This window comes from Olea europaea, unplaced genomic scaffold (assembly GCF_002742605.1).
Source record: "Olea europaea var. sylvestris unplaced genomic scaffold, O_europaea_v1 scaffold760, whole genome shotgun sequence".
In the NCBI taxonomy this organism is placed as follows: domain Eukaryota; kingdom Viridiplantae; phylum Streptophyta; class Magnoliopsida; order Lamiales; family Oleaceae; genus Olea; species Olea europaea.
The window spans coordinates 284754-298198 of NW_019266013.1; the positions used below are offsets into that span (position 1 = coordinate 284754).

Consider the following 13445-nt stretch of genomic DNA (forward strand, 5'->3'; position numbering starts at 1 on the left):
TTTGAACCCATCTCACGTGGCTTGACGGTAGGCGACGTGGCTATTGACGGCGTCAGACTCAACCACTGTGGACGTGATTTCACAGCCAAAACACAACCCTTCTCCATTTCCCCAACCTATGAGTCTCTTATCCCTAATTCGTACATCCAGCCCTAGATCAATTTCCTTCCAAATCCTCCCCCAAATCGATTCTTCCACACCTCATTGGCAAAATTGCCAGAAGTTCTTCATCTTCCAATGGACACCATCCCCGACTGCAGGTGATTTTCAACCCATAAACTTTGAACCACATCCCGTTACCTAAACGTTCAAAATGCAAAGGAGGAAACCATAGGAGCCCAACCAACCGTGAGAAAAACTCCGTTTGATTCATGTATTTGTAACCCTTCTTCACTTAGGATGTTTAGTGATCGATTAGGTTGATTTAGTTACATGTTAAAAATCTCACAGAAATTGATATTTGTGTTGGTTTGAAAATGCTCTTTGTTCGAAACCTTTTGTTATTTTTGGAGTGGTTGATGGGTGGATTACACGAGTAATTTGTCTAATGTTCCTCAAATTTTTAGCTGCATATAGTTGGGAATGTTGGTGTAATAAGTTTTATTACAAAGTCTCATGTTAGCAGATATTATTTTCAAATGTACTTCAATGAAATCCCTCTATAATCACTCTATAACTTGTGGCCTGAATCTGAACATGGAATTTTTACAGTTGTATATGCATTGGTTGGTAGTTTAATTTTTCTACCGAATGAGCGAATAAAGTTATTTAGTTTAAATGTTTATACCTAAGGTGAAATAATTGTTTTCACGTTCTTTACAGATCAAGAGTTAGGTTTATTGTTTTCTTTACATATGAACTGGGTACTTTTAATTTCTTCATGAAATATGGTCGATATTATACATTGCAGGTCGATTTTGTTTGTTTGATTTTATAGGGTAGACTGATAGGCGCAAGAGGAAGGGGCTCATCGAACGATAACGTGCATGAAGACCGTCAAATGCAATTCATGCCTATGCCTATGGTTGCGGGAGAAACACAGACTGGTATGCTTAGATCTAGACCAGCAGCCACTTTGGTTGATGAGTTGCAAGACATAGATGAGGCTGAATCTTCAAGATTGAGAGTGAAAAGGCACGACATAACTGACTTGTGAACAATTGGATGGTCACTTCGATGTGGTCTTCATGCAATGACGGACATCATATTCCCCTGTTGTTTATAAGTTAGATGTTTAGGCAATATCATCATGCGTTCTTGTGGATGGTTTTTATTGTGTAAGTATATCAGACAATTTTAATCGGATTTTGTTCCCATGTTAACTGGATTTTTTTTTGCTGTCTTGCTACTCATTTGCTGTGAAGTTTTTGCCTATTGAAATCGGCAAATTTTTGTTTTGTATGTTAATTGTCCGCAGATATTAGAGACTTTCTTTTGATATCACAATTGGTGTCTTGTAAATTTGTAATGAGAGCTGTTCTGTTGAATATGGTCTTTTACTAGCTTGAAGTTTTCTACTTTCACGAGTGATGTTGCTCATAGAAGTTCAATTCCAGTGAAGTGTTGCATGCTCGTAAAACTTCTATGCCATTTGCACACCACGTGAAATACAAGGTTGTAAGACTGTCGTTGGCCATGAACCGTTAGTGAATGTAAGTTGTCGTTTGTCTCCTTATCATAGTTTTATACTTGAACTAAAAGAGATCATTTAAGAGAACAAACTAATTTTTGTTATATGAAAGGCATGCAGGTACAAACTTTGGGGGCAACGATACAAAAGCAACTACATTAACTCCAAAATCAACAAGACATGCATTCTAGTTCGAATCAGTTGTTAATAGCAATACAAATAAAGCTACATAAACTTCATAAGCTGCATCAATAGATACATCCACTACATTAACTCCAAAAGCATGATTACAAACAAATTGAACTACTAAAATGAAAGAGTTCGTGAAGCTATTCCCTTCTCTATCCCTATATCCTCCGTAACTCCTCTTCTCTTGCGGAAAGGAAGGCCTATCAGGAGTGGGCTCCCCAGCCAATTGTGAGCAAGGAAGGCCCTCGATTTTTTGAAAGTGATTTTTAGGAGTTTTTGACACTCGCAAAGTGGTATGTAATTCCCCTCATTTGGATCCCAGTTGTTTTCTGGTTCATCTTGAAACATTCGAATGGAGCTTACAGTACCTCAAGTGGCATTGGTGATGGCAGTTGGCATCTTCACTTGGACAATGCTAGAATACACTATGCATCATTCCCTTTTTCACATCAAGACCAATAACTACTGGGGAAACACTATTCATTATCTTCTTCATGGTTGTCATCATAAGCACCCCATGGATGGTCTACACCTTTTCTTCCCTCCTGCCGTAACTGCTATTCTCTTGGTGCCAGTTTGGAACTTGACAAAATTTATAGCTACTCCTACAGCTCCTGGAATATTTGGAGGTAGTCTACTGGGTTATGTGGTGTACAATGTAACCCATTGCTACTTGCACCACGGGCAGCCAACTGTCTGGATAACACCAATGGCCTCAAAGTTAAACGGCACTTCAGGCATTGATTGGTTTCTGCTGCCAGGCTTGTATAATCTGGGGAGTAACCATTTACTATAGAGCACCATATACACCAGACACAACACCAAAACATATATAATCTGTTAAAGAGGGTACCCAAACAGGAAAAAAAAAGTATTGGTTATCAAAGGAATGTTTCAATCCAAACTTGTTTTTGAATAAACATTTACATTAAATTAAGATAGCATATCAGTTTCCATAACAAAAAGAATTATGCAATTTACACCCGTTGTGCGCATTCATGTTGTAATGTTCAATCCACCAAAACTAATAATACTAGTAGTCAAAACCATTAACATAATAGATAAAGAAATCGATGCTGCACATAATGATTATCAATAGCAGTATAAGCTTAAAGAGAATGTTTGGGTACCAACAATACAGAATGATTATCAATAATAGCTCCCTTAGAGATCAAAATTCTTTGAATAGAATTCAATAACATTACAGAAAAGGGGACCGGCAATTCTATGTATTTCATATGCTAGCAATAGATTACCAATTAACTTCAACATAAAAAAAAATGTTCATTCTCAAGACGAAGACGACGACACGACCTGCATCTGGTGTTGCTGTGAAGGCAAAGAACTTCTGGCAATTTCGCCTGTGAGGTGTGGAAGAATCGATCTAGGGCCTCGAATTAGGGATGAGAGACTTATGGGTTGGGAAATGGTGAAGGGTCGTGTTTTGGCTGTGAAATCGCGTCCACCGTGGTCGAGTTTGACGCTGTCGATAGCCACGTCACCTGCCGTCAAGCCACGTGATATGGGTTCAAACGGATGGGGCAGCAGGTGATGGATGGAGTGGTATGTTTGTAAGTTCAATGACTTTTGAGCAGCAAACGGAAGTTCAGTGACTACATCGTGAAATTGTGCTAAGTTTGGTGATCAATCAAACTTTTTACTCGTCCTGCTTGTTTGCTGTCTTTGTCAATTACCACTTTCAACGCCCGGTCTATCTAACACTGCATTCAATTCCCTTCACCCTTCTTCTTTGCTACTCCCCTTTCACCACCCTCCTCCTCCTGCTCTTGACAACAATTTCCCACCAACTGGTTCATCTCCAAGACTCCCAAATCTCAATTATTAACCAAATCTTCTACATTCTACAAATCCAAAAAGGTTTAATAACTAAAAGACCAAAAAGAAAAAAGGATAAACCAATGATTTTACTTTACAAAGAAAGAGAGGATTGAAAAGAGATCCAACTTTCATTTTCTCGAACCCTGTTGGCTATTTTTTCTAGGTATAATCATAATGGGGTGTTCAGCTTCTCGTCCCAGTAATTTCATCACACAACAGCAAAATCCCAACTCGAATTCTTCTTATTCACATTCAAATTCCCAGTTGCAGTCTCCATTTTCAGACCCTTGTTCAACTCCTATATCAAGAACTCTATCTCTCCCTACCCCTTTGGTCCACCATCCACCTCTATGTAAAGGGGATTCTAATCACTTTGTTTCCTTGACCTCCACCACTTATGGTTCCCTTGTACTCGTTGAACCCCCAAACACCAATTTCAATGGCCAAGATTTCGACATTCTGACTCCGCATTTGAAAAAGGGCCAAGTTTATGGCAGTTCTGAGGACCCTTTGTCCTCAGACTCGGTTATCAATACTTGGGAGCTCATGGAAGGGCTTGATGACGATGAATTCAATTTCCACATCATTGACTACCCAAAGAAGTCCAACAGAAAAGAGCTTGGTGAGCTAATGAAATCCTATGAGTTTGTAGAGCACACGGATACCAAGCCGTTGTGGAAGCATTTATCTGAGGAATCGTTGCTAGCAAAAATGGATCCCAATGTAGTCTCGCGTTATCGAAAGGCACTGTTTGCCAGACAGGATGGATATGAAAAGACCAAAGATATCTCGAAAACCAAAAGGATTGAGTCTTTGGAATTAAATAGCGTGAGTTCTTTTGTGTCAACTGATAATGAGTTGTATTTATCTGGTGCTGAAGATCGAATTATTTTGTATTACACTAGCTTGAGGGGGATTAGGAAGAGTTATGAGGATTGTTGTGCTGTAAGGGGGATTTTCAGGGGATATAAAGTGTGTGTGGACGAGAGGGATATTTCTATGGACTCGTCATATAGAAAGGAGTTGCAGGAGGCATTGAAAGTCAAGGCTGTGAGCTTGCCACAAGTGTTTATTAGGGGGAAATACATTGGTGGAGCAGAGGAGATAAAGCAGCTTAATGAGGCTGGAGAGTTGGCTAAGCTTTTGAAAGGTTTTCGGCTTATGGATTTGGTGTTTGTGTGTGAGATTTGTGGGGATGCAAGGTTTGTTCCATGCCCAAATTGCAATGGAAGTCGGAAGATTTATGAAGAAGATGAAGGAAGAATGAGGAGGTGCCCCAATTGCAATGAGAATGGATTGATACGATGCTCTGGTTGTTTCCCTTGAGTGTTACTGCTGCTCAGTGAAAACTATTGTTTGGAACTTATTTCTGAGGCTATTTATAGAGCTTTGCTTCTAATGGAATGTGTATCTATTTCACTGTTTGTCTAGGGTCTTGTTTCAATCTCCTTTATGTAAACTTTCTGCATATTATAACGGTTGGATATTATTATTCATTGTCTCTGAACAACATTAACTAATAAAGGAGTATCATTGTGTGCATGTTTCCAAATGTCACCTATTGTTTCCTTGTTTTGTTTGTGAGAGTTAATTTCTGCTTTTATTCATAGCTTGGAAATGCTTGCTTAGATTTAGTCCTGCTAATGAATTCTAATTTTTGATAAGTTGATACCTGTCCCTCTTCCCCTTTTCCTGGAGACTCACATATTACTCAATGGTGCATTAGCTTAGCTGAACTGCTAGTACTGATTGTGCATTAGCTTAGCTGAACTGCTAGTACTGATTGTGCTTTCTTTCATAGGTATAATTCTAATGGATTTCATAACATTAAAAGTGAAATTAATAAACCCTGTTGATTAACAATTTATGCCTTTTTTAGATCTTGAACGGTATCCTTAAGATAGGTTTTTTGCAGTTTTAATTTGTTGCAACTTCATGAATTAACTGTCTGGTCATTAATATGCTGTTTGTAAAGCTTCTTACATTATGATACTGTTGCTTTCAACATACGGAAAAATGTTGTATGGTTGAAATGTTCAGAAACCTACATTATGTATTGCATTAGAATAGAGTAAAATGGTTTGGATGAATTTGCATAGGTGATCTCTTCACTGCAAGAGAAAACTTGATGACATTTTGAACTTGGACTTGAGCATTAGAATCGAGCTGAAGAATTGAAAATGGGATGTAATCCCGATATCCAAATTATGGAAGTTCCGTTGTGTTTGAAATCGATAAATCTCAAATTTTAAAAACTCATTGCCTGTGAGTCGTTCGGATTCAATCCCTCTCTCTCCGTTTTCCCCTTTGAATCTTGAGTTGGCACACCTGAAAATGTTTGAGTGCCTGAAGCTGGTTTCACTTCCAGCAAGGACGAACGCAAGGTTAGTTTTTCAATTTTATTCTTTCTTTGAGATGCCTACCAGTGAATTATACAGAATTAAGTAAAACCTTTATGCTGCCATGCTGTCTGTAATTGGAGCAAAAGATACTTCTCTTGAACTTTATCCGTTTTTGAAATTTCTCTTTAATGTAGGACATAATTATCCTGCAATGTTTTGATTGGGATCATCCTGCTGTCTGTTATAAAATAGGTCTTATTTTTAACTTTTGCAGGAAATGGACAATCATTGAAGTCGCTGGAAGTTCAAGCCTCCATAAACTAAATTGGGACGATAAGTATCATTCTTAAGGATATAGTAATTAGAGCAGCTCTCGTGTCTTTTTACGTATATGATTATAATCTGTTAAAGAGGGTACCCAAACAGGAAAAAAAAAGTATTGGTTATCAAAGGAATGTTTCAATCCAAACTTGTTTTTGAATAAACATTTACATTAAATTAAGATAGCATATCAGTTTCCATAACAAAAAGAATTATGCAATTTACACCCATTGTGCGCATTCATGTTGTAATGTTCAATCCACCAAAACTAATAATACTAGTAGTCAAAACCATTAACATAATAGATAAAGAAATCGATGCTGCACATAATGATTATCAATAGCAGTATAAGCTTAAAGAGAATGTTTGGCTACCAACAATACAGAATGATTATCAATAATAGCTCCCTTAGAGATCAAAATTCTTTGAATAGAATTCAATAACATTACAGAAAAGGGGACCGGCAATTCTATGTATTTCATATGCTAGCAATAGATTACCAATTAACTTCAACATAAAAAAAAATGTTCATTCTCAAGACGAAGACGACGACACGACCTGCATCTGGTGTTGCTGTGAAGGCAAAGAACTTCTGGCAATTTCGCCTGTGAGGTGTGGAAGAATCGATCTAGGGCCTCGAATTAGGGATGAGAGACTTATGGGTTGGGAAATGGTGAAGGGTCGTGTTTTGGCTGTGAAATCGCGTCCACCGTGGTCGAGTTTGACGCTGTCGATAGCCACGTCACCTGCCGTCAAGCCACGTGATATGGGTTCAAACGGATGGGGCAGCAGGTGATGGATGGAGTGGTATGTTTGTAAGTTCAATGACTTTTGAGCAGCAAACGGAAGTTCAGTGACTACATCGTGAAATTGTGCTAAGTTTGGTGATCAATCAAACTTTTTACTCGTCCTGCTTGTTTGCTGTCTTTGTCAATTACCACTTTCAACGCCCGGTCTATCTAACACTGCATTCAATTCCCTTCACCCTTCTTCTTTGCTCCTCCCCTTTCACCACCCTCCTCCTCCTGCTCTTGACAACAATTTCCCACCAACTGGTTCATCTCCAAGACTCCCAAATCTCAATTATTAACCAAATCTTCTACATTCTACAAATCCAAAAAGGTTTAATAACTAAAAGACCAAAAAGAAAAAAGGATAAACCAATGATTTTACTTTACAAAGAAAGAGAGGATTGAAAAGAGATCCAACTTTCATTTTCTCGAACCCTGTTGGCTATTTTTTCTAGGTATAATCATAATGGGGTGTTCAGCTTCTCGTCCCAGTAATTTCATCACACAACAGCAAAATCCCAACTCGAATTCTTCTTATTCACATTCAAATTCCCAGTTGCAGTCTCCATTTTCAGACCCTTGTTCAACTCCTATATCAAGAACTCTATCTCTCCCTACCCCTTTGGTCCACCATCCACCTCTATGTAAAGGGGATTCTAATCACTTTGTTTCCTTGACCTCCACCACTTATGGTTCCCTTGTACTCGTTGAACCCCCAAACACCAATTTCAATGGCCAAGATTTCGACATTCTGACTCCGCATTTGAAAAAGGGCCAAGTTTATGGCCGTTCTGAGGACCCTTTGTCCTCAGACTCGGTTATCAATACTTGGGAGCTCATGGAAGGGCTTGATGACGATGAATTCAATTTCCACATCATTGACTACCCAAAGAAGTCCAACAGAAAAGAGCTTGGTGAGCTAATGAAATCCTATGAGTTTGTAGAGCACACGGATACCAAGCCGTTGTGGAAGCATTTATCTGAGGAATCGTTGCTAGCAAAAATGGATCCCAATGTAGTCTCGCGTTATCGAAAGGCACTGTTTGCCAGACAGGATGGATATGAAAAGACCAAAGATATCTCGAAAACCAAAAGGATTGAGTCTTTGGAATTAAATAGCGTGAGTTCTTTTGTGTCAACTGATAATGAGTTGTATTTATCTGGTGCTGAAGATCGAATTATTTTGTATTACACTAGCTTGAGGGGGATTAGGAAGAGTTATGAGGATTGTTGTGCTGTAAGGGGGATTTTCAGGGGATATAAAGTGTGTGTGGACGAGAGGGATATTTCTATGGACTCGTCATATAGAAAGGAGTTGCAGGAGGCATTGAAAGTCAAGGCTGTGAGCTTGCCACAAGTGTTTATTAGGGGGAAATACATTGGTGGAGCAGAGGAGATAAAGCAGCTTAATGAGGCTGGAGAGTTGGCTAAGCTTTTGAAAGGTTTTCGGCTTATGGATTTGGTGTTTGTGTGTGAGATTTGTGGGGATGCAAGGTTTGTTCCATGCCCAAATTGCAATGGAAGTCGGAAGATTTATGAAGAAGATGAAGGAAGAATGAGGAGGTGCCCCAATTGCAATGAGAATGGATTGATACGATGCTCTGGTTGTTTCCCTTGAGTGTTACTGCTGCTCAGTGAAAACTATTGTTTGGAACTTATTTCTGAGGCTATTTATAGAGCTTTGCTTCTAATGGAATGTGTATCTATTTCACTGTTTGTCTAGGGTCTTGTTTCAATCTCCTTTATGTAAACTTTCTGCATATTATAACGGTTGGATATTATTATTCATTGTCTCTGAACAACATTAACTAATAAAGGAGTATCATTGTGTGCATGTTTCCAAATGTCACCTATTGTTTCCTTGTTTTGTTTGTGAGAGTTAATTTCTGCTTTTATTCATAGCTTGGAAATGCTTGCTTAGATTTAGTCCTGCTAATGAATTCTAATTTTTGATAAGTTGATACCTGTCCCTCTTCCCCTTTTCCTGGAGACTCACATATTACTCAATGGTGCATTAGCTTAGCTGAACTGCTAGTACTGATTGTGCATTAGCTTAGCTGAACTGCTAGTACTGATTGTGCTTTCTTTCATAGGTATAATTCTAATGGATTTCATAACATTAAAAGTGAAATTAATAAACCCTGTTGATTAACAATTTATGCCTTTTTTAGATCTTGAACGGTATCCTTAAGATAGGTTTTTTGCAGTTTTAATTTGTTGCAACTTCATGAATTAACTGTCTGGTCATTAATATGCTGTTTGTAAAGCTTCTTACATTATGATACTGTTGCTTTCAACATACGGAAAAATGTTGTATGGTTGAAATGTTCAGAAACCTACATTATGTATTGCATTAGAATAGAGTAAAATGGTTTGGATGAATTTGCATAGGTGATCTCTTCACTGCCAGAGAAAACTTGATGACATTTTTAACTTGGACTTGAGCATTAGAATCGAGCTGAAGAATTGAAAATGGGATGTAATCCCGATATCCAAATTATGGAAGTTCCGTTGTGTTTGAAATCGATAAATCTCAAATTTTAAAAACTCATTGCCTGTGAGTCGTTCGGATTCAATCCCTCTCTCTCCGTTTTCCCCTTTGAATCTTGAGTTGGCACACCTGAAAATGTTTGAGTGCCTGAAGCTGGTTTCACTTCCAGCAAGGACGAACGCAAGGTTAGTTTTTCAATTTTATTCTTTCTTTGAGATGCCTACCAGTGAATTATACAGAATTAAGTAAAACCTCTATGCTGCCATGCTGTCTGTAATTGGAGCAAAAGATACTTCTCTTGAACTTTATCCGTTTTTGAAATTTCTCTTTAATGTAGGACATAATTATCCTGCAATGTTTTGATTGGGATCATCCTGCTGTCTGTTATAAAATAGGTCTTATTTTTAACTTTTGCAGGAAATGGACAATCATTGAAGTCGCTGGAAGTTCAAGCCTCCATAAACTAAATTGGGACGATAAGTATCATTCTTAAGGATATAGTAATTAGAGCAGCTCTCGTGTCTTTTTACGTATATGATCCAGCCATGGAGAATTAATTTCTAAAAGTTGTTTTGCATTCTTGATCATTATTATACGTCCATCTTAGCATCCACATTTCTGCTAGGTTCATCTCATAGATTTTTTGCCCTATGAATGTTGAACACTCGTAACCATAAAGAATAGTAGGTCTAATCAGTGTTGTGTAGGTAGGACCTAGCAGCTTGATTAATATCAAGATGACAGTGTTCGTGTTTGGTTCTTGCTCTCAAAATCTTAGCAACCGAATACCCTTCCCATTTACAGTTCAGTTCAAGATTTTTTGTCTGAATTAGATAGTTGAATCATGAGAAAGAACCATTGAAGTTGGCAAATCTTTGACATCTTTCCGTGCTATGGCTCAAGTTACTGATGTTTATGGAGCTTTCTGCTGCTGTTGTCAAAGGTCACCTGATATTCTGCTGTTCATATCCTCAAAACTTATTGTTTGGCTAAGCTCAAAAGTTGACTTTTTGTTGTCAGACATTTTAATTTTCTTGAAGTTAGTGACTCTTTTTTGAATTTTCAGTGCAAAAATTGCACTTCCTTTGGTGGTACCTAGCTAGAAGTGTGGTGTTTTTTTTTTTTTTAACGAGGTGTCCCAGCTTGCGCCAGACTATATCCTCGTCCCTGAACCTCCAGCCCCTCAGCAGCTCAGGGAGGTAAATCACGGGATGTGCCATTGTTGGTTCCCAAGTTCCCACACGGCTTTTACTCCTTCCCCAAAGGGAGCTTTCCTCCATAGTGATTAATCCACCAATAATTCCTCCTTTATTGGATCAAAGGTTCCCACCAGGAATCGAACTCCCCACGCTTGGTTCCAGAGCCCCCCAATGTGATTGTTCCGCCAACTTGGATGTGCCCCGGGGGGCAGAAGTGTGGTGTTTTCTGTAGTTACTGGCTGGGTTGGTTGTCAATTACTGATTTGACTTGAGCTTTATACTGAATTGCATGTTTAATGAGCATTCCCGATTTTATGTTTTAAAGAGGACTAGACCTCCACGCCATTTTAACACTGAATGTATCTTAAAAATTATTGCCATCCCAAAATATTTCTAGATTCGAATAGATTGAATGCAAGATAGCTCGCCAAAAGTTGGGTTATAAGCAAAAACTGTCCATCGTTTCTAAACAGTGTCTTTGAATCGGTTGGTGTAGTTTCATGTTGACCCATCAACGTGTCAATTTTGTAAAGAACCAAATTGTTTAAAATGGTTTGATTTCGATTTTGGTAGTTTAGAGACAATTTGAAATTTCTCTACAACTTTAGAATTGATACTTCAATGTTGGTAGTTAAAATGCGGTTTGAACCGAACTCAAATGCAAAATAGTAGTCCGATTTGGGTTGGTTTGGATTGTCTAGCTTGGATTTTTTTTTCTAAATTGTAGTAAAAGATAGAAATCTAAATTTATCTTTGCTTAATAAAATTATCATCTAATGAAGTTCAAAGTTTGAACTAAATAAAAAGGTTAATTTTGAAAATATGTGTAACCAATTTTGCCAAAAAATGAAGTGAATTTTCTATAAGATAATTTCTTCATATAAATTAGCTTGTAAGTTCCTCCCAATGATAATGATGTCGAGATGGGATTATGATATGAATGTGTCATTGTTCTAAATTAGATATTATTTCTTTTATTTAGCTTATTCATACAAGCTAGACCATCGTGCTTTCAACTTGAAGTCAGACTTTTTGTCTAAGAAGGGCCAATTTAGACCTTGATAACTCATTTTATTTTTGACATTACTAAATCTTAGGTTGTAAACACCATTTTTAGTTACACATTTCAATAAATATACAATTTTTATTTTTTATCAATTTTAAACCACACATCTTACGTAATCCATCAACTTATGATCTCAAAAAGTTTTGTCAAATACAACCTAATTAGGGTGGATAGGGGTAGGTTTGTGTTGGGTTCGGATCCATCTCGACAATCGAACCAACAATTTGAAGTGGATCAATGAAATCCAACCTAAAATTGATACGAGAAGATGAATAAACCGATTAAAATCAACCCATTGATTTGGGTTGTCGGTTGAAATCCTTGAAAAATATTATTATGTTTAGGGAAAAATGTTCCTGTACAGGAACTTGTAAGTGTAGCATGTCCCTTATTTTTAATCCAACCACTCAAATCAAAATTTTCAGGTTGAACTAAATCAATCCAAAAATTAAACCAACATTCCTCCAAATCGATCCAAACCTACTTGAATTGGTTCGATTTGATGACTTAGGTCACTTAGACGGGTAATTTGCCCACGTAGGGCTAACTATGTAAAAATTTCGTAGTTGAGACCCGTTCGGATAAGTTTTTGGCCAAAGGGCCTCTGACTATAGAATAAGGGGAAATAAATAAACAAGTTCAAAAACCCCATTTCCAAACCTCTCTGACCCCCAAATCCAATTAACCAGAAGGGAAAAATGACGAAAGAAGATGGGGTGGACACCGATGTCGACGGAGAAAGCTTGGGCAACTGCCTGAGCGGTTTCATTGATGATGGTAGCATCGAAAGCCATCGATACTATTTGGCTCGCAGAACCACATTGGAGATGCTGAGAGACCGTGGATTTGCCGTTCCGAATGCTGAAATTGAAGTTTCTCTTCAAGAATTTCGTAACAAGCATGGGCAGAAGCCGGATATTGATAATTTGAGAATCACCTCTCTTCACAGGGATGACCCTTCTATTAAGGTCTCTGTTTTTCTCCTTTACTTTTGCCTTTTTTTTTGGGCAAGATTCCTATACTGGGCTGGAGTGATTTTTGCTAAAAGTTACTTTTTGAAAACTGTAACTTTGAATTTTCTCAAGGATGACCATCCTTCTGATAAGGTCTGTTTTTCTCCTTAACTCGTTCATTATTTTTAGATTTTGGCACTGGGCTGGCGTGATATTCTTTCTAGATTGTATCTACCGCTCAAATAATGTTGTATTGTGTGATTATGCCGCGGTCACACTGAATAGGACGATTGAAATCGATAAATTTACGTGCAATAAGTAGGTTTAGGTGCATTTTGGGTATTTGTTCTTGTTTGCCTATTTGTTTACTCGAACTAATATCTTGGTGCAAATTTTCATAAATCCAACTTTTTTGGTATGGTTTTTCTTTGAGTAGGCGTCCCTCATTTTGTTGTTATTATTATTTTTTATTTTTTGGTGTTTGTGTGTGTAAAAGGCTTCTTAAGGAATGAAATGTCTCCTCCATCTTAGTTTTATTTTTTCTGTGTTCATTTGTGTTTTCCTATTTCTGGCAATTTTCCTAGTTTTTGTATAAGATGGTCTGTCCTCAGTGTCTCCACCATA

The 13445-nt window shown here is 37.8% G+C and overlaps 3 protein-coding genes, 1 long non-coding RNA gene and 1 pseudogene across 4 annotated transcripts in view; all 5 read left to right on the forward strand.

Annotated features, from left to right (window-relative positions):
• Positions 1-68: 68 nt before the first annotated feature.
• On the forward strand, positions 69-1505 carry LOC111391186. Its single transcript, XR_002702075.1, has 2 exons — positions 69-373; positions 938-1505. It is a non-coding gene; the product is annotated as an uncharacterized LOC111391186 (long non-coding RNA).
• A 452-nt stretch (positions 1506-1957) lies between these two features.
• On the forward strand, positions 1958-3473 carry LOC111391177 (annotated as a pseudogene).
• Positions 3474-3582: 109 nt separating this feature from the next.
• On the forward strand, positions 3583-5200 carry LOC111391176 (uncharacterized protein At5g39865-like). The gene has a single exon (XM_023016332.1). It carries the CDS (start codon positions 3833-3835, stop codon positions 4982-4984), a length of 1152 nt encoding a protein of 383 aa, XP_022872100.1. The 5' UTR covers positions 3583-3832; the 3' UTR covers positions 4985-5200.
• A 1205-nt stretch (positions 5201-6405) lies between these two features.
• Positions 6406-8946, forward strand: LOC111391191 (uncharacterized protein At5g39865-like). Its single transcript, XM_023016350.1, has one exon. It carries the CDS (start codon positions 7579-7581, stop codon positions 8728-8730), a length of 1152 nt encoding a protein of 383 aa, XP_022872118.1. The 5' UTR covers positions 6406-7578; the 3' UTR covers positions 8731-8946.
• A 3514-nt stretch (positions 8947-12460) lies between these two features.
• LOC111391163 (DNA-directed RNA polymerase V subunit 5A) overlaps positions 12461-13445 on the forward strand; it is a 4508-nt gene continuing 3523 nt past the window's right edge. Inside the window, exon 1 of the mRNA XM_023016309.1 lies at positions 12461-12989. Within this exon, the coding sequence (XP_022872077.1) occupies positions 12567-12989 (423 nt within the window). The 5' untranslated portion in view covers positions 12461-12566. The remainder of the gene's footprint in view (positions 12990-13445) is intronic.

What these genes read in the sequence shown, in the direction of transcription:
- LOC111391191 (XM_023016350.1), top strand. Translation starts at nt 7,579, where the DNA reads ATGGGGTGTTCAGCTTCTCGTCCCAGTAATTTCATCACACAACAGCAA.
- LOC111391176 (XM_023016332.1), top strand. Translation starts at nt 3,833, where the DNA reads ATGGGGTGTTCAGCTTCTCGTCCCAGTAATTTCATCACACAACAGCAA.